The 20209-nt window shown below is 41.5% G+C and overlaps 1 protein-coding gene and 1 pseudogene across 4 annotated transcripts in view; one reads left to right on the top strand and one right to left on the bottom strand.

Annotated features, from left to right (window-relative positions):
- Positions 1 to 3750: 3750 nt before the first annotated feature.
- ATL3 (atlastin GTPase 3) overlaps positions 3751 to 20209 on the bottom strand; it is a 48668-nt gene continuing 32209 nt past the window's right edge. For all 4 annotated transcript variants that reach the window (XM_009246215.3, XM_002821612.5, XM_063728101.1 and 1 more), the window contains 5 exons: positions 15826 to 15953; positions 15149 to 15205; positions 12666 to 12737; positions 10694 to 11125; positions 3751 to 9048 (listed from right to left, as the gene is read on the bottom strand). In XM_009246215.3, the coding sequence (XP_009244490.2) occupies positions 8962 to 9048; positions 10694 to 11125; positions 12666 to 12737; positions 15149 to 15205; positions 15826 to 15953 (776 nt within the window). In that variant the 3' untranslated portion in view covers positions 3751 to 8961. The remainder of the gene's footprint in view (positions 9049 to 10693; positions 11126 to 12665; positions 12738 to 15148; positions 15206 to 15825; positions 15954 to 20209) is intronic.
- Positions 11783 to 12376, top strand: LOC100434940 (mitochondrial inner membrane protease subunit 1-like; annotated as a pseudogene).

Genomic DNA, 20209 nt, shown 5'->3' with positions numbered 1-20209 from the left:
CAAACCCAGGACGGACAGGTTCGGTTTTGAGGCAGCCAGGCTGACTTCTGCCTTTCTTCACCCTCTGCTTCCAGAAGCACCCAGATGTCACCTCCCTTATCTTTTCCTGTTGCTGTGCCAGAAAAAAGGCAAAACAAAACAAAAAAAAAATCATACTGGGAAGGGGGAACAGTACTGAGGGCTATGTATTTTCACTTCTCACACAGTTCTCAAAAGAGGAGCTCTCTAAGAAAGGCCCTGGGACTTACTGAGAAACTGCCCCATGATGCCACACCATCACCAACAAGACCGTCCTTACCCCCTGCACAGAGCAGGCGGACAGGTGGACTGTGATGCCAGGATCCAACTAGTGTCCAACTCCAAAGCTTCCAGGCTTTTCTGCATAGCACGGCTATGAAACCCCATTCCTCTTGTGATAAGGAGGAAACTATTAATTTTTTTTTTTTTTTTTTTTTTGAAATAGAGTCTTGCTCTGTCTCCCAGGCTAGAGTGTTGGAGTGCAGTGGCATGATCTCAGCTCACTGCAACCTGCGCCTCCCAGGTTCAAGCGATTCTCCTGCCTCAGTCTCCCAAGTAGCTGGGATTACAGGCCTGCACTACCACGCCTGACTAATTTTTGTATTTTTAGTAGAGACAGGGTTTTATCATGTTGGCCAGGCTGGTCTCGAACTCCTGACCTCAGGTGATCTGCCTGCCTCAGCCTCCCAAAGTGCTGGGATCACAGGCATGAGCCACCATGCCTGGCCAGTTTTTAAGTATTTGTAATCTCTCCATTCTCTGCCTTGTAAGGAGGATAGATGGATCCTCCAGAATCCATTGTTTCGTTGACTCTCTGAGGAGGAATAGCTGAGCAGATGGGAGAAAATTGCACAGGCTAATTTGCTGTGCGGGCCTAATAGGCCCAATGGGGAATCTGAGCAAGCTGGTTGACACACAGGAAGGCCAGGGCAGGAGAAAGAAAGGGTACGAGGGTGACGAGAGAAAGTGAACAGGGAAACTGCATTTTTTTTTTTAGGGAAACTGCATTTAAAGGGAAGCTGTTTGCAATGCTTCTTTGCACACAAGGAACAGAATCCACAAAGTTCACAACAAGGAACAGAAACCACGAATTTCACAACATGACAACATTCAAAATGGGAGTATGTCTCAAGTGCTCCACCAGACAGCTGAATGCAGGGTTTTCACAGGTGTAAAACATGTGACTATGCCAATTTTGATAGTTTCCTCTGACCAGAAAAATCAGGCTTTTATGAAAGAAACCAAAAGTGAAGTATAACTTCCTTCTGAATCCCCTTTGAAACCCAAGTCCTACTGAAGAGGAAAGAGAACAAATCCCTATTGAAATGCCCTGAAGAGCTTCCACTGCCTAAATGTGCAGCATAACCATCTCTACCTTCTCTTTAAAAAATATTTCAGAGGCTGGGCACAGTGGCTCACGCCTGTAATCCCAGCACTTTGGGAGGCTGAGGCAGGCGGATCACAAAGTCAGGAGTTCGAGACCAGCCTGACCAACACAGTGAAACCCCATCTCTACTAAAAATACAAAAATTAGCATGGTGGCGCGTGCCTGTAATCCCAGCTACTCAGGAGGCTGAGGCAAGAGAATCGCTTGAACCCGGGAGGCATAGGTTGCAGTGAGCCGAGATTGAGCCACTGCACTCCAGCCTAGGCAACACAGCAAGACTCTGTCTCAAAAAAAATAAAGATAAAAATAAAACATTCCAGAAGGCCAGACATGGTGGCTCACGCCTGTAATCCCAGCACTTTGGGAGGCCGAGGTGGGTGGATCACATGAGGTCAGAAGTTCGAGACCAGCCTGGCCAACATGGTGAAATCCTGCCTCTACCAAAAATACAAAAATTACCTGGGCGTGGCAGTGGGCGCCTGTAATCCCAGCTACTCAGGAGGCTGAGGCAGGAGAATCACTTGAACCCAGGAGGCAGAGGTTGCAATGAGCCGAGATTGCACCACTGCACTCCAGCCTTGGCGACAGAGCAAGACTCCGTCTCAGAAAAAAAAAAAAATTCCAGAACCTTTAACCTGGGAAATGTCCAGGTTTTGTGTCTCTCGTTGTTCAATGGCCATTGTTAACTGGAATTGGTTATCTGTAATGGATTATTTGTTTTGGTCTGCCCAGCAGTCTTTCATTTAGTGACTCCGTGTGGTTCTGGTGGAGCTGTCAGTCATAGTACATGGTCATCACTCTGACTACAGACACCTGCACCCTAGATCTGGCTGGTTATGATGCCTCAGCCGCCAGGCTAGTGTTGACCATGGAAGGAGCACGACTCAAGCCAAACAAATCAGAAGCCTTCTCTGGGATGGAGATATACACACGTATTTTTTCATAGGTAGCTTAAAAAAAAAAAAAAAAAAAAAAAAAAAGCCTGTTTCCTCAGGGCACATTAGAGTGGAATGACATAAACCTAGAACCACTGGTGCCTGTCCTCCCCTGGGGCATGGAGGAAACCTTCCTGCAACAGCAGATAAATAGGTCACTGAACACTGAAATAAGAGCCCTGTTGACATTTGAGTTCCTCCAGTGCCTGATGTCAGCTTTACCCCTATATGTCCAATTACAAGAAACTTTTTCCCAGTTAACAATTTTTTCCTTCTTTAAGCTAATTAGAGTTGGACTTGTCTTTTGCAAAGTGATATATGATAATCAAAAGCAAGAATGTCAATGCGCCAAAGACAAGCCAGCTTGCTTGACTGCTCCCCATCCATACAGGACCACATTCCTCACCCTGGTCTTTCCTTCTCCCCAGTTTATGCTGATGAGAGCGTCTACACTGATGGTGGCACCCAAGTCCTGAATCTTTGTTTTCACCATACTCTTCACATCATCAGTCTCTGAGTTTGCCCCTTCCCTGCTAAACTGTGATGAATTCAAGGGCAGCACCTGGCATAGCACCTGACACATGGTAACAACCAGGGATGGATGGTTGGATGGAGAAAGGCTGCTGATCCCACCCAGTGTTTCCAACTAGGGAAGAAATCTTTTTACTGTAGGGCTAAATGGGGTATGTCTAGCTATTTATCATATTTGAGAAGTTCTATTCAATCTCCTCACTGGGTCCATCAGTGAAAGAGAAAGCTTTAAGTAGAGATTTACGTTCCCTGCCCCCACCCCTGAAGAGAAACTAATCAGCTGGCTCCATATAGGGCAACTAAATGAAAGTGCTACAAATTCAGAGGTCTTCACAAGTCCATGTTACTGTAAATGAAATTTGCGCTTATTTTTTTTTGAGAGACAGGGTCTTGCTCTTGCCCAGGCTGCAGTACAGTGATGTGACCGTAATTCACTGCTGCCTCGAACTCCTGGACTCAAGTGATTATCCTGCCTCAGCCTGCAGAGTAGCTAGGACTACAGGTGGGCGCCACTATGCCGGGCTAATCCTTTATTTTGTAGAGACAGAGGTGGAAAGTGTCTCCATATGTCACCCAAGCTGGTCTCAAATTCCTGGGCTCAAGCGTTTCTCCCACCTCAGCCTCCCGAAGTGCAGATTACAGGAGTGAGCCACGACACCTGGCCCTTGTGCTCACTTTTAAGCAACGCTGCCAACAATAGGGCCTTCTCCAGACTATGCTAGTAAGATACTTGTTCAGTATCGTTTTGTAGGACAGAGAAAGCTAACTCAAACCACAGTGCCACTATGCCGTCAGAAGTCTCGTTCACTTTGCCAAGCCAAACTCTATTTCACAGAACCTCCCATATTAAAAACACAGAGAAAGAAAACACAGATAACATGGTGTTGTGATCTTTATTCCATTAAATGATCGTACAAATTGGAGTAAAACAGAAACATGCTTTTAATATACTAATAGCATAATCTCATCCCATTGCACTTTTTAAAAACTATATTAAATTTCAAAGCCACTCAAAGGCAAGGGTCTAGCAGAAAGAACTTTTAACAAATCATTTTTTTAAAATAAAAAAGAAACCTGAGGAAAATTTGTGTATGTACAAGATTAGTATTAACTCCTTTAAGGCTTACATCCATGACAGCATGTATCTAATTAGAAAGCTTTGGGAATCAATGCTACCTTCCCTTGCTCATAAAACACTACATTTAAACTGCAGTTCTGGCACACGAAATTCCTCCCCAAAGAAAAATGTCTTTCAAAACCCTTCTGTCCCTAGATCTGTTTTGCAAAGTTTCTGATATGGGGTACTTAGGTCACTAATGACAGAAATTAGGATCTTGTCTTCCTTCTTGTTCATTATTTTTATTTGTGGCTTAATGTTTCACTTGTATGTGAAAGATTTGGGGGTTCAAGTCACAGTGCTGAATTTTACTTTTAAAAGAAAAACTATCAAAAATTGCTTTTAAAAAAATCCTAATTACATGTTAGAAAATAGGATACTTGTACATTCATTTTTCAGAGAAGGCACTATGACAATGGAGAAAAACAGCTTTAAGGAGCTTAGATAATCCTCTGAATTAAAGGCATTCTTACTACTTCTGAACACAGAAAACGCCTGGGGATTGTACTGGCAAGAGACTACCTATTCTAAACCTCAGGTACAAAGTGTCCACTTGCCTCCAGACAATACAGAATTGTACTTTCTCCTTGGTACTTCCCATTCGATGAAGCAGTCTCTCTCTGTGGTCTCTGAACCACTATTTATAAAAGTGATGACTCCAGGACCACAGCCCATACCACCTGAGGCAATCCCTGGGTACAAAGCTGGGAATCTGAACTTTTTAAACAAGCCTGCTAGGTAAGTCTTATGCACTCCAAGGTAGATGAGAACCACTACCCAAAACATAGCTACAACAGGACTTACAACAAGAAAAACCATTTGACTGCAATATTCTTTTATAATGGGCTTCTTAATGTCATTTTTAAAAATTAATCACAAATAGTTTGTACTTTCGTAACTGAAGCTTGTCTTCATTATGCCCTTATCCCTTGACTAGAATTTTGTTAGATAAAACATGAGTAAGCCAGAATGACACAGCCATGTTGACAACTTGAGATGGAACATCAAATCATCCTAAATTACATTTCAATAGTTCCAGGAAAGAAAAAAGTTCTATGAAGACTTCCATATAAGTTACATCATTTTTTAAAAGAACCTAGCAAAAAATTAAAACTGTTTTATTGCTTTTGCATAGACTTGATTCAATCTACTTAATTTTGCTATAACTCATACATACATACTTATCCAAACTCACCCTATCCAAGGCACCATTTTACAAGCCAAGTAGAACACTGTGTGTGATCCACTAATGAAACCAACCACCAGTACAAGGCAGTATTTTTGTGTCTGACCAAAGCGCTTGACTTCATGTAAGAGAAAAAGTAAAGCAAAACAAGGCCAGGTTCCAGTGGCTCACGCCTATAATCCCAGCACTCTGGAAGGCCAAGGCAGGCGGATTCCCCGAGGAGTTGACACCAGCCTGGTCAACACGGCGAAGCCCTGTCTCTACGAAAAATACAAAAATAAGCCGGGTGTGATGGCACATGCCTGTAATCCCTGCTACTTAGGAGCCTGAGGCAGAAGAATCACTTGAACCCAGGAGGCGGAGGTTGTAGTGAGCCAAGATCGCGCCACTGCACTTCAGCCTGGGCGACAGTACAAGAGTCGGTCTCAAAAAAAAAAAAAAAAAAAAAAGGAATAAAGCGAAACACAGGCAATTTTACCAAGTATAAAAGAGGTGTTAAAACGTAAACTTCCATAGAACATTTCTTGGTATACTACGAAAATAAGGCATGACTCAGCTGGGCGGGGTAGCTCATGCCTGTAATCCCAGCACTTTGGGAGGCTGAGGGGAGTGGATCACCTGAGGTCAGGAGTTTGGGACCAGCCTGGCCAACATGGCAAAACCCCACCTCTAGTAAAAAAACAAAAATTAGCCAGGCATGGTGGTGTACACCTGTAGTCCCAGCTACTCAGGAAGCTGAGACAGGAGAATTGCTTGAACCTGGGAGGTGGAGGTTGCAGTGAGCGGCATTGCACCACTGCACTCCAACCTGGGCGACAGAGCAAGACCTCTGTCTCAAAAAATAAAATAAAATAAAACAAAACAAGGCATGACTCTGAAGGTGTTTTATCATACATAGTAGTTTGTCTCATTTTATCTATGAGCCAATCTTACAGAAAGATTTCTCAGTCAAAGAATGAAAACTCTGATTCTACCATTTTTACTATAAGCAGCTCATTGAAATTATTTTTTCATATTATCAATACTTAATTTATCCTGAAATATTTTAATAGAAAATTTTGGAAGCCTCCTTTTATATATTCACAGGAATAAGTTCCATATATTATTAGGATTGTGCAAAATTAAAAATGCCTGCATGGAAAGCGGCAGAGCAACAGACACGACACAAACAGGCACAGTCTGAGCGTCTGAACCACAAGTAAAAGGTGAGAGAAGTAAAAGACATTATTTTTAACCTGGTTCTAAATCTCCCCAGGATGATTTATAGCCAGTGATGATAATGCATCTTTTATTGAAAAAGTTGATATAAAATCATCAATTTACTGTTGAGAGAAAAGAGGCCAAAGAAAACTCTTAAGAACCCTCACTGAGAAAACTTTATAAAACACTTTCCAGAAGCAGAACTAAGAAAAAAAAAAAAAAAAAAAGGTGAGGGGGACTTCCTCTGGATAATTAAACCAAGGTCTCTTTATAAGACCAAAACAAAAATGGTGAATTTAAATAGTAACTGAATCTTAAGATTTCATTAAATCATACATTATCACTTTTTTTAAAGTGACCTAATACTTATAGTATGAGTTTTCGACACATCACCCATTCTTACCATTAAATTTTTTGACAGTTATTCTGAAATCTATAAATTTACTTATAGAATGTATTAAAAGCTAAGTATGTCAATATTTACAGAGGCTGCTAATAGGTATGAACTTTCAGAGAGATAAGAGGTCACCTGAAAATGTACCAACATTTCAGAAGTGAGCTTTCAAGTTAACAGTCAAAGCTTGGCATCACTAATAAATGCAAGTAAACAAGCTGGAATTTTTCTAAAGTGTAACAGCAAGTGAATAAAATAGCAAGAACTATTTGCAAGATGGCATATAAATATGAAACAATATGCTGGGAATTTAGGACTTACAAAAATACTTCAGTGGTAAAGTGTCAAAAGAAAATTCTTGGATAAAGAGATTACATGCGAAAAGGGACTTTCTTTTTTTCTACCTTCCATTCATACTTCATGTATATAAAGTTTACACTCAGATCTTACCTTCATGTATATAAAATTTACACTCTTACCTCCCTCCCACAACAAAAGTTAAATTATCTCACAAATTAAGGCTTATATACCTGAATGTTTATATAAATACTTGCAGGCAAGTTTTAAGTTTTAAAATCCACAATAATTCCAAAAGGAAAAGCAACTAACAGATAAAACTTTTATCTCCTGATCAAGGTAAATAGAAAAAAAGAACTCTTAGATACTTCTAGATATTGTTTATATTTGGGTAGGAGTTTGCTCCTTGCTAAGCCAAAGCTATCTTAAAGCTACCAGACTAGCCAAAGTAAAATTAAATAGATAATTCACTAAATAAAATGGGTTAATTTTAGCTTCATTATTAAGAACATTAGACAGGGCAGAGAATGCAAATTAACATTCTGAATAAAGACCTTAAATCAGGTTATTAATTGCTGCTAAGCCACATGAAATTAGACATCAATTAAATGCAGTAATATTTGGTAGTATCTTCCCTCTAATCCTTAATAAAGTTCTGTTCTTATGCAGAACTCTCAAAAACAAAACCCCTCAAATGACAATTACAAGAGTTGTGTAAAACATACATACATATGTAAACCTACAGTGAACCTGACCAAGGCACAAGTTCAAGTGACTTATCAGAGGTTACATGGTTCATTTAAACTTAGCTTTTTTCTTAAAGTATCTAGCTCATTCCTTTTATTATGAGCCACTCTGGCTTTTCAAGGCACGTTTGCCTCTTTTTCTAGAAAGAAGCTATAGGGACCAAAAAAAAAAAAAAGAGCAAGTTGCAACAAAACTGTCAGCCTACTGGGTAAAAACCTCACATTTCAGAGTATGGTATATTTAAATATGACATGATTTTTCCACACTATATGGCAACAAGATTCCCTATTGTAAATTTTTTTTAAGTGTAATGACATCATTTTCAGTTAATCTTTAGTTCTGAAGTTTCTCCAAGTTTTGTAAACTTTTAAAAAAGGAATCCTTCTTGGCCGGGCACGGTGGCTCACGCCTGTAATCCCAGCACTTTGGGAGGCCAAGGCGGGCAGATCACAAGGTCAAGAGACCGAGACCATCCTGGCCAACATGGTGAAACCCCATCTCTACTAAAAACACAAAAAAATTAGCTGGGCATGGTAGCGTACACCTGTAGTCCCAGCTGCTCGGGAGGCTGAGGCAGGAGAACTGCTTGAACCCGCCAGGCGGAGGTTGCAGTGAGCCAAGATTGCGCCACTGCACTCAAGCCTGGTGACAGAGTGAGACTCCAACTCAAAAAAAAAAAAAAAAAAAGGAATCCTTCTCAAAAGAGTAAAGTATAAAAGAAATAACAAGTTTCACCCAAAAATGGCACCTTTCATGAGGTTATCCTCCATCCCCTCCCCATCGTGTCTGCAAAACCATGGAATCAATCTTAAAAGGCACTAAGTGGCACATAAAGAATTTAAAAGCTGCATTTCCATTTTCCCTCTAGCTTCCTCCTCCATAAAGTGCACAAAGCAGAGTAATATGAAAATAGACACAGGCTTGCATCTATAACAGCAAGGAAAAGAAATGCTTCCAAGAGAAATGGAAGTGTGTTTAATAATTTGAAACCACAGGAGAGGTCTGCTCATTTATTACAGGGCCATGTTTTAGCTTTTCCTGGATCGTCTCAGATCTGCCATTCCTCTGGATATGAACCTGTGGCCGTGGCAGAAACCCAGATATCAGTAGGGGCTCGCTGTGTTCTTGTTTGATCTTCATATTAAGATGCTACTGAGCTTTTTTATCCATGGGTGGTCTTCCAACAACTGCATCCCTCACAGTGGCCTGAGTGGAATTACCGATATGAGAAGAAGCCTGCAAAAGTCCATTTATTCAACATATAAGTTAATAAAATACAACACAGTAACAAGAAAGTAAGTCCTTAAACTTTCAAAAACCTGTCTCCATCATCGGCATGTTACAGAAAGCAGTGGAATGAAAATGCAGGGATACAGAGAGGCTGTGGCAGCAGCTAACTCCCAAGAGAGCCAGGGGAACATCTGCTCTGTGGCTGGGGTAGGATAGGCAGCTCCTGTGGCTTCACAAGCTGCTAACCCAACTCATCTGTTCATGTTACTCAGAAAAACAAATGTATCATCTCAAAGATCTACAAAACTTGTGACCATGTCAATGTCCAAGAGCTACTGGGTTAGTCAGGTTGTGCTGGCACTCGCCTGTAACACCAGCTCCTTGGGAGGCTGAGGTGGGAGGATCACTTGAGCCCAGGAGTTTTAAGTTACAGTGAGCTAAGATACCAGCCTGGGTGACAGAGCAAGACCTCGTCTCCAAAAAAACATTTTATAAATAAATAAATAAGCAACCCAATAAATAAATAAATAACCAAGCCACTGGCTTCTGGAAGATTTTTAAATAAAAAAGATACCATCCCTTTCCTAATCCAGTAGGACTCAAAACCGAACATTTTTCGTTAAGTTCATAATTTTTTCAAAGTTCTTACTTTTCAGTGAAGTAAATTAATCTAGGAGGGGTGAGAAGTGAGAATCACATAAAAATTATGTCTGAAGAGCATGTAATTAGAAGTTGCCGACCAGGCGCAATAGCTCATGCCTATAATCCTAGCACTTTGGGAGGCCAAGGCAGGTGGATCACCTGAGGTCAGGAGTTCAAGACCAGCCTAGCTAACATGGCAAAACACTGTCTCTACTAAAAGAAAAAATACAGAAATTAACTGGGCGTGGTGTCGGGCACCTATAATCCTAGCTACTCTTGGGAGGCTGAGGCAAGAGAATCACTTGAACCCAGTGGGCAGAGGTTGCAGTGAGCCAAGATCACACCACTTCACTCCAGCCTGGGCAAAAGCGTAAAACTCTGTCTCAAAAAAAAAAAAAAAAAAAAAGTTGCCAAAGGGGAACACAATCAGTATGTCTAAGCTGGAATGTTTTTGCATTAAAGGGCTATTTTTGGGCTGGGCACGGTGGCTCACGCCTGTAATCCCAGCACTTTGGGAGGCCGAGGCGGGCGGACCATGAGGTCAGGAGTTCGAGACCAGCCTGGTTAACATGGTGAAACCCTGTCTCTATTAAAAATACAAAAACTAGCGGGCCATGGTGGCACACACCTGTAGTCTCAGCTACTCGGGAGGCTGACACAAGAGAATTGCTTGAACCTGGGAGGCGGAGGTTGCAGTGAGCCGAGATCATGCCACTGGACTCCAGCCTGGGGCAAGAGAGCAGAGCGAGACTTTGTCTCAAAAAAAAAAAAAAAAAAAAAAAAAAAGCGGGGGGAGGCGGTCTTTTTAGGCATGGAAACAAAATATTAAGAATAAATATTAATATCCTAAAGGATAATAAAACATACAGTCTATCAGAAAACAACAGCCAACAGAGTGGCCATTGTCTCATGTCTTCACTATGAAATTCTTCCAAACTGAGATATTTTACAACGGAAGCACAAATATCTGCCCATTATCAACCCTCAGGCTCTTCAGAGCTCCACTTACCTGCTCCAACACATATGCGGCACCAAAATCAATAGCTCCGCCCAGCTCACGATATTGACCAGAATACCTGATGTAGCCCCAGGTGAGAAGCGCTATTAACAGTAGTCCAACCATACAGTTGAACAACTGGGCTACAACCTCAAGACCTATGAAGCCAGTGAGGCCTGAGGCTATGTACAAAGCTACAATGCCCGTGAACAGCACTGCAGGGGTTCGGAAGGTGCTGAAGACATTCTTGCTACCATTGTGCTTGCAGAAGTTCTCATATAATTCCTTGATTTCCTCCTCCAGCTCCTGCTGGTAACGAAAGCTGAAATCCTTCCCACCCATCTTCTTGGTCTTCTTAAAATGGTCCAGAGCAAGTTGTTTGAATTCACAGTGCTTCTCCTCTAGAATGTCTGGAGACAAATAAGGTTTCTCTCCCCCACAAACCTAAAGAGAACAAAGAAACAATATGTTAAAAGATCTCTTCAAAAACAAGTGCCAAATAAAACATGAAAAGATAATGAAAGGATTAGAATGTTTTAAGATGTTAACAATATATTAATAAGTTAACTTTTAAAAGATGACTAAGACCAATAAGTCTAGTTTCACTTCCTCTGAAAAGCACACTTAAAAAACCAGGGTGATAATATCAATTGGAAAGAGCAGTGACACTGGGACAGACGCAGTGGCTCACGCCCGTAATCCCAGCACTTTGGGAGGCCAGGGCGGGCGGATCACTTAAGGTCAGGAGTTTGAAATCAGCCTGGTAAACATGGTGAAACTCCGTCTCTACTAATACAAAAAAAATTAGCCAGGCGTGATGACAGGCACCTGTAATCCCAGCTACTCAGAAGGCTGAGGCAGGAGAACCGCTTGAACCCGGGAGGTGGAGACTGCAGTGAGCCGAGATCGCACCACTGCACTCCAGCCTGGGCAACAGAGTGAGACTCCGTCTCAAAAAAACAAAAGCAAACAGTCGACTTCTGCGGGGCCCAGGTGAGAAAGGCCCACCTGTGTCCTGGTTGAGGGTCCTCAGGATTCTTTGGGACCCAAGGATTCCTGAAATCATGGATCACCCACATACGCTTTGAGACATGCTTTAATTTTTTTTTTTCTGGAAGCTCTGCGACTTCCCTAAAAATTGAATGAATTATAGAACAGACCTATGACCAATGGTGGCAGAGTCTACATAGAACTATGCTTCGTGGTGTTCTGGGGAAACCTTTTGACTTGTTGGCTATGCTATTCAGTATGGCTGTATAGCTCACTGTGCTTTTGAATACGTTGGTGGTGTTGTCATGTGTTCTGGACCATCAATGGAGCCTACAATTCAAAATTCAGATACTGTCTTTGCAGAAAATCTTAGCTGACATTTTTATAGTATCCAAAGAGGTGACATTGTGATTGCAAAAAGCCCAAGTGATCCAACATCAAATATTTGTAAAAGAGTAACTGGTTTGGAAGGAGACAAAATCCTCACCACTAGTCCATCAGATTTCTTTAAAAGCTACAGTTATGTCCCAGTGGGTCATGTTTGGTTAGAAGGTGATAAATCTACAGAATTCTACAGATTCCAGGTACTATGGACCTATTCCATATGAAGTAATAAGAGGACAAATCTTCTTTAAGATTCGGCCTCTGAGTGATTTTGGATTTTTATGTGCCAGCCTTAATGGCCACAGATTTTCTGATAATTAGTAAGCATTTATTCTTTTGACTTGATTATTGTCTCCTGCTCATGTGAATTTATTACTCCCACTGAAACTATGTACTTACCAATAAACTATTTGCTATTCAAAACAAAACAAAACAAAAACAAACAAAAAAAGAAATGGTAATAATTAGAAGGCCCCCATTACCAGGACAACCTGAATATAGGTTTATTACCTCATCACTTAAAGATACATTAAGTAGGATCAAGTTGGGCTTTTGAAGTCAGCAACAATGCCCAGGTTATATTTCAGAATAAGGCATATGTCCCACGTACCTCTTCCATGTTGTTATAATAAATGTCCTTGGCAGAGGCTGCAGCTGCTAAGTTGTTGGCTTCAGCAGTGGCCTTTTAAGAGACAAAAACGTGTAAATCCTTCCTCTTTTAACATTCCTCCACAAATAACCTAATAAAAATCTTCTCTATTCCCCATTCTTCCTTTTTTATTAACCTTCTATTTTTCTAGATTTCCATATAGTTCAACTGATGAAATAAAATGCACTTTCTGCCAAATTTTCTACCAAAAAAAAGGTAGAAGTTCATATACATAGAAATATGTATTCTTATACATAAGACTCTTTAGCAAAAATTAAATCTCCAAAATTCAAGGAAAATATTATTTCCATTGAGTCAATTTATTTTTTAATTGTTTAAATTTTTTTTTTTTTTAAGACAGAGTCTCACTCTGTCACCCAGGCTGGAGTTCAGTGGTAATCTCAGCACACTGCAACCTTCACCTCCTGAATGCAAGCCATCCTCCTGCCAGTGCGTGCCACCACGCTTGGCTAACTTTTTAAGTTTTTGTTTTGCAGAGCTAGAGTCTCCCTATATTGCCCAAGCTGATGTTGAACTCCCAGGCTCAAGTGATCTGCCCACCTCAACCTCCCCAAGTGCTGGGATTACAGGAGTAAGCCACCACACCTGGCTCCATTGCTTCAACTTTAAGAAATAGAAGTGAGTAAAAAAAAAAAAAAAAAAAAACAAGGAAAGGTTGGGCATGGTGGCTCACGCCTGTAATCCCAGCACTTTGGGAGGCCAAGGCTGGCGGATCATGAGGTCAGGAGTTCAAGACCAGCCTGGCCAACATGGTGAAACCCTATCTCTACCAAAAATACAAAAAAATTAGCTGGGCCTGGTGGTGCGCACCTGTAGTACCAGCTACTCAGGAGGCTGAGGCAGGAGAACTGCTTGAACCCAGGCGGTAGAGGTTGCAGTGAGCCGAGATCACGCCACTGCACTCCAGCCTGAGCAATAGAGCAAGACTCTGTCCCAAAAAAAAAAAAAAAAAGGAAAAAGCTGGGTGCGGTGGCTTATGCCTGTAATCCCAGCACTTTGAGAAGCTGAGGTGGGAGGATCACTTGAGCCCAAGAATTCAACACCAGCCTGCTCAACACAGCTAGATCCTGTTTCTATTTAAAAAAAAAAAAAAAAAAAAAGACGAAAAAAAGGGGGGCTGGGCGTGGTGACTCATGCCTGTAATCCCAGCACTTTGGGAGGCTGAGCTGGGTGGATCACGAGGTCAAGCGATTGAGATCATCCTGGCTAACACGGTGAAATCCCGTCTCTACTTAAAATACAAAGAAATTAGCCGGGCGTGGTGGCGGGCCCCTGTAGTCCCAGCTACTCGGGAGGCTGAGGCAGGAGAATGGCGTGAACCCAGGAGGCGGAGCTTGCAGTGAGCCAAGATCGCGCCACTGCACTCCAGCCTGGGCGACAGAGCAAGACTCCGTCTCAAAAAAAAAAAAGGAAAAAATTATTTGCAATGTCAATCCCAGGCTCTAGCTCCCTGTATGAAAATTTTCTGCTACAAAATAAATAAACATTTGGCAATAAATCCCCTTATGTTCAACATATGAAAGTCAAAAATTATGTTTTAACCAAATGACATTCTAGTTGCAAATTAAAAACCTGATTAGTGAATAGTAAACAGGTGTGTCAGGACATGTTCCACTAAAGTAAATAACAGGTCAGGCACGGTGGCTCACACCTGTAACCTTAGCACTTTGGGAAGCTGAGGCAGGCACATCGCTTGAGCCAAGTTTGAGAACAGCCTGGGCAACACAGCAAGACCACATCCCTATTTTTTTTTTTTTTAATTAAAAAAATTATAGCCAGGCACGGTGGCTCACCCCTATAATCCCAGCACTTTGGGAGGCCAAGACGGTCGGATTGCTCAAGTCCAGGAGTTGGAGACCAGCCTGGGCAACATGGCTAAACCGATCTCTATTAAAAATACAAAAATTAGCCAGGCATGGTGGTACATGCCTATAATCCCAGCTACTCGGGAGGCTGAGGCATAAGAATCACTTGAACCCAGGAGGTGGAGGTTGTGGCGAGCCGAGATCGTGCCACTGCACTCCAGCCTTGGCAAGAGTGAGACTCTGTCTCAAAAAAATAATAAATTATAAATTATATAAAAATAAAAAAAATAAACAACAGATGACAGGACCTTGCTTGTCTAACATGGTGGGTATGTTTCAACCACGTATAATAAACTGTGCTTCCCAAAGTGTGTTTGGTGAAAAGACTAGGCCCAGTGAGGAGAGGCCATTTCGTTTTAACTGTACCACCATGAATACAAACAAGTGAACTAGAAGGTCGCCACACTACTGCAAAATGTGCTAAAAAAAAATTAACAGACCTCAGCATAATGAAAAAGGAGAAAAAGTGCATTCTCTTCCTAAAGAACTCTGCTTATTGTATACAGGTCAACTCAAGTAATTTAAGGGTAGCGTTTAGGATGTCAAATCATTGTTTACCTGAAGCATGGACTTGGGGTGAGGCAGATCTTCTCCTTGATAAATTTTAATATATGCCTTAAAAATACAAACATAAAAACTGCTATAAAATGTTATTCAGTCATATCTTACTCATATTTAATTTTTAGAAAGTGACCATACAACTGCATTTTCCTAAAGACTTAGATCAACAACCAGGAATTAGCAAAACACACCACACACCTTTGAGTGCATGTTAGCATTTTTAGTTAACTAAAAATGTTCTCAAGCAGCACAAGCCTACAGAGGCTAGGATTCCCATCCAGCTCCCCACGCATGCTGGCCTCACCACTACCTGTGGGCAGAGTGACCATCCGCCTTGAGGTAGTCATGTCACATCTAGGTGCCGTCTCCTCCTACTCACAGCAACTTCCTAACCACCTCCTGTCCACACCATCTTCCTTGAGGAACAATCTTCCTTTAGTCACAGCTAATTGCTCCTCTAAGAGAGTGCAAAGAACATCCATTTGGTTCTTAGACCAATACTGCCACCCAATGGCCCACTCCTGGAAGGACACCAAGGTCTCTGAAAATGCCTCTCACCATCTCCCCCAGAAAATTTTCCTTTAAGTTTCAAAATATTTAAATTCAAGTTGATTTACGAGTTAGATCAGCTTTACCAAAAATCAAACATTTTAATAACTAAAACCCATATTTACCTTAAAATACTCCAGTAGTCCCCGACAGGTGACCTTTGAGCCATTGATCTCCTTTTCCATTAACTTAGATGGGTTTAATACATACGGTATCAGTGCCTGTAACTGCTCTTTGAATTCACCAGCAATATCTGTTCACAGGACCACAAAGAAGGGAAAAATAAGCCAAACAGCCTTATTCAACCAAGGTGAACAAACTGCAATCTTCCCAGTCTAGTGCTTTTAACATTGGTTGTTGAAAGTGAGAGAGAAGCCGGGCACGGTGGCTCACGCCTATAATCCCAGCACTTTGGGAGGCCGAGGCGGGTGGATCGCCTAAGGTCAGGAGTTCGAGACCAGCCTGACCAACATGGTGAAACCCCATCTCTACTAAAAATAGAAAAACTAGCCAGGCGTGGTGGCAGGTGCCTGTAATCCTAGCTACTCAGGAGGCTGAGGCAGGAGAATCACTTGAACCCAGGAGGAGGAGGTTGCAGTGAGCCGAGATTCCACCATTGCACTCCAGCCTGGGCAACAAGAGTGAAACTCCATCTCAAGAAAAAAAAAAAAAAATGTGGGAGAGAAGAAGGGGTCTGAGACTATGTTTTGACACTTTCTGGCTATGACCAAGTTGCTGATAGATCTCTGTCCCAATGTACCTTCATTTTTCTCCTTCCCCACTGTAGTAGAAAGTCTTCTCTAGTTCAAAATAGAATACTATATATGCAGAATATCTTTACCTTGGTTTTCATTCTGGGATATCTGGTCTACTCCCTAGCCTTTCAAGAAATTTCACTTTTTAAAGAATTTGATGGCCGTGCGTGGTGGCTCACGCCGGTAATCCCAGCACTTTGGGAGGTCAAGGTGGGTGGATCACGAGGTCAGGAGTTCAAGACCAGTCTGGCCAAGATGGTGAAACCCCGTCTCTACTAAAAATACAAAAATTAGCCGGGGGTGGTGGCGGGTGCCTATAATCCCAGCTACTCGGGAGGCTGAGGCAGAGAATAGCTTAAACCCAGGAGGCAGAGGTTGCAGTGAGCCAAGATCGCACCACTGCACTCCAGCCTGGGCAACAGAGTGAGACTCCATCTCAGAAAAAAAAAAAAAAGAATTTCATTAACAAGGTCTTCAACAAGTCAATTTTCAACCTCTCAAGTTGTCTCAGGCCTTTGCCATGCCCCCACACTACTCCTTTAAATCAATTAGAAATCACTGGTCATCCATTTTATTTATTCTTGTTAATTTTTTTAATGTTAAAAGAAGTAGAAGTACCTGTGCCTCATTATATTTATTTTCTATTATCTCCTCAGAGACCCTCGGAACCACCCCAAAATGAAAAGACCACTAACTCGAGAAAGGTGACAGATTCTCTGCAGCTTCTACAAGGTTCCCACAGAGGTATCGGGAGAGCCATTAAACAGAGCTCTTTCCTCAAAGTAAGAATTATTAGCTGGTCCAACTATGAAGACACAGGAAAATTAAAACACAGAAAAGCTGATTTACATAATCTTCTAACATCTTCTTGGGTTCCCAGCTATACACTGAAAAAAAAGCAGGTAGGAGCCCACATCAAATAAGAACTCTTCAATACTCCACCAACCAGACTATAATATGAAAAATGAAACTAAAATTTCAAGAAAAGCATGGGAAAAATACTTTATAACCTTGTAGTGAAAAAGTATAAAAGTGTACATAATAGGCCATTCTGTACACATTCACATTTGCTTTCATATACTAAAGAAACTCTGAAAGCCTACAAAAATGGAAGAGAGACTTTTCACTGAGTACTTTTTAATCCTTTTTAAAATTTTAAACACGTGAATGTATTATATATCCAAAAAACCTTTTTGTATGGTTTCAGTTTCCATCACACTGAAAGATGGAGTGTTTCAAAAATACTTCACACAAGTAGCAGCAGGATCCAGATGCTACACTTGCCACTTTAACAAGCTGTACGGACCCTATATGCTACTCATGTTTCTATGAAGGCTACACCAAAATAATAGTTTTAAAATTAGAATAGACAAGAACTGTCTCATAACAGAAACAAACTCAATCTTTAGTGGTGTCAAAGAAGACTGCGTCCTACAAAGCCTCCTGTGTTAATTTCTAGCTAAACAACTCAGTAGTTACTGTATTAGGTCTCCCTGTGACAGTAGAAGATAACAATTTTCTTTATGCTGACAACACAGTCATCCTGCATCTGATGAAAAGTATTCTCAAAAAGCAGCTATTCTAGGCCTAGTGTGGTGGCCTGCACCTGTAATCCCAGCACCTTGGGAGGCCAAGGTGGGCAGATTGCTTGAGGCCAGGAGTTCAAGACCAGCCTGGCCAACATGGTGAAACCCCGTTTCTACTAAAAACACAAAAATTACCCAGGCATGGTAGTGCACTCCTGTAATCCCAGCTACTCGGGAGGATGTGGCACAAGAATTGCTTGAGCCCGGGAGGCGGAGGTGGCAGTGAGCTGAGATCGCACCACTGCACTCCAGCCTGAGCAACAGAGTGCAGACAAGACTTTGTCTCAAAAAACAAAACAAAACAAAAAAAAAAACTCAGCAGCTATTCTAGCTAATTACTGCAAGAAACAGCAGCTCAGCATCAGTTATACCAAAACTAAGATCATGTTTGGCAGGCATCTACCTCTAAATAAGTGGTTGATCTTTAAAAATAAAATAAAACCACTAAAATAATTCTTAAAGTATCTGGGGGAACATTTGCAGAAATAGTTTCAGAATGTACTTCTTATGAAATTTAAATGTTCTACAAAAATTACATTTTAAGTTCCTTTTATGGATTAGCCCTAACAACCTCAGGCTAATGTTGTCTTTTCCAAGTTACATGGAACAGGACTACAGAATCTCAACCATGGAACTACACAAGCATATACTTGAGAAAATATAATGCCTACCTTTTTTTTTTAATTCTGAAAACTACATTAGTTCTACTAACAGGTCTCCTACAATAAAGTGTGTGTGGTTCTCAAGCTAGCACTTGCCAAATACAAATCATCCGCTATTTGCAATTTAGCATCTGATTTACTCTTCACTCAAAACCCTTCAAAATCTTGGTTAAGAGGTTCCCTAAAATTACAAAATATCCACCTCCAAATCTAAAATGTACATAAACCTTTGCAGAGCTAGTAAGAATTCTTCATGAACAATCCTCATAATAATTGTAGTTCCTTAAATAAACACAGAGGGCAGGCTTTTAACATATTTTTAAAGTTAGGCAAAAAAGCAAATTTTTATTTTTCAAATCTTTCCATTTAAGAAAGTACTGGCTGGGTGTGGTGGCTCATGTCAGTAATCCCAACACTTTGAGAAGCTGAAGTGGAAGGTGGGAGGATCACTTGAGGTCAGGAGTTCGAGACCAGCCTGGGCAACATAGGGAGACCCTGTCTCTACAAAAAATAAAAAGATTAGCCAGGCATAGTGGTGCATGCCTGTAGTCCCAGCTACTGAGGAGGCTAAGGTGGGAGGATTGCTTGAGACTGGGAGTTAGAGGCTACAGTGAGCTACAATCATTCCATTGGACTCCAGCCTGGGCAACAGAGCAAGACCCTGTCTCTAAAATAAATAAATACATACATACATACATACATACATGCATACAAATTTTAAAGTACTTATTTTTTTAAATAAATAGGATCATACCACATACGCTACTCCACAATCTTTCTACATTTAATAATATATCACAGACATCTTTCTATATAAAGACACATAGATTCATCTATCTACCTTATGTTTTTTTTTGCGGACAGAGTTTCGCTCTTGTTGCCCAGGCTGGAGTGCAATGGCACGATCTCAGCTCACTGCAACCTCCACCTCCCGGGTTCAAGTGATTCTCCTGCCTCAGTCACCCAAGTAGCTGGGATTACAGGCATGTGTCACCACGCCCAGCTAATTTTGTATTTTTAGTAGCGACAGGGTTTCTCCATGTTGGTCAGGCTGGTCTGGAACTCCCGACCTCAGGTGATCTGCCTGCCTCGGCCTCCCAAACGGGGATTACAAGCATGAGCCACCGCGCCCGGCCTCTACCTTATCCTTTTTAATGACTGCATTTTATTCCTTTCTGCAGATGTACCTTAATTTTTGTTTTTGTTTTTTTGAGACAGGGTCTCACTCTGTCACCCAGGCTAGAGTGCAGTGGTGCAATCACAGCTCACTGTAGCCTTGACCTCTGGGGCTCAAGCAATCCTCCTACCTCAGCCTTCTGAGTAGCTACCACAGGGGTGTGCCACCATGTCCAGCTAGTATTTTTTTTTTAAGAGATAGGAGGGATCTCCCTATGTTGCCGAGGCTGAGATGTACTATAATCTAACCAACTCCTCATAAAGACACATTTGTGTTGTTTCCAGTTATTCTCTATGATAATAATGCTACCATAGTATACTTTTTTTTTT

This window comes from Pongo abelii, chromosome 9 (genome assembly GCF_028885655.2).
Source record: "Pongo abelii isolate AG06213 chromosome 9, NHGRI_mPonAbe1-v2.0_pri, whole genome shotgun sequence".
In the NCBI taxonomy this organism is placed as follows: domain Eukaryota; kingdom Metazoa; phylum Chordata; class Mammalia; order Primates; family Hominidae; genus Pongo; species Pongo abelii.
This window is presented reverse-complemented; position numbering and strand designations above follow the sequence as displayed.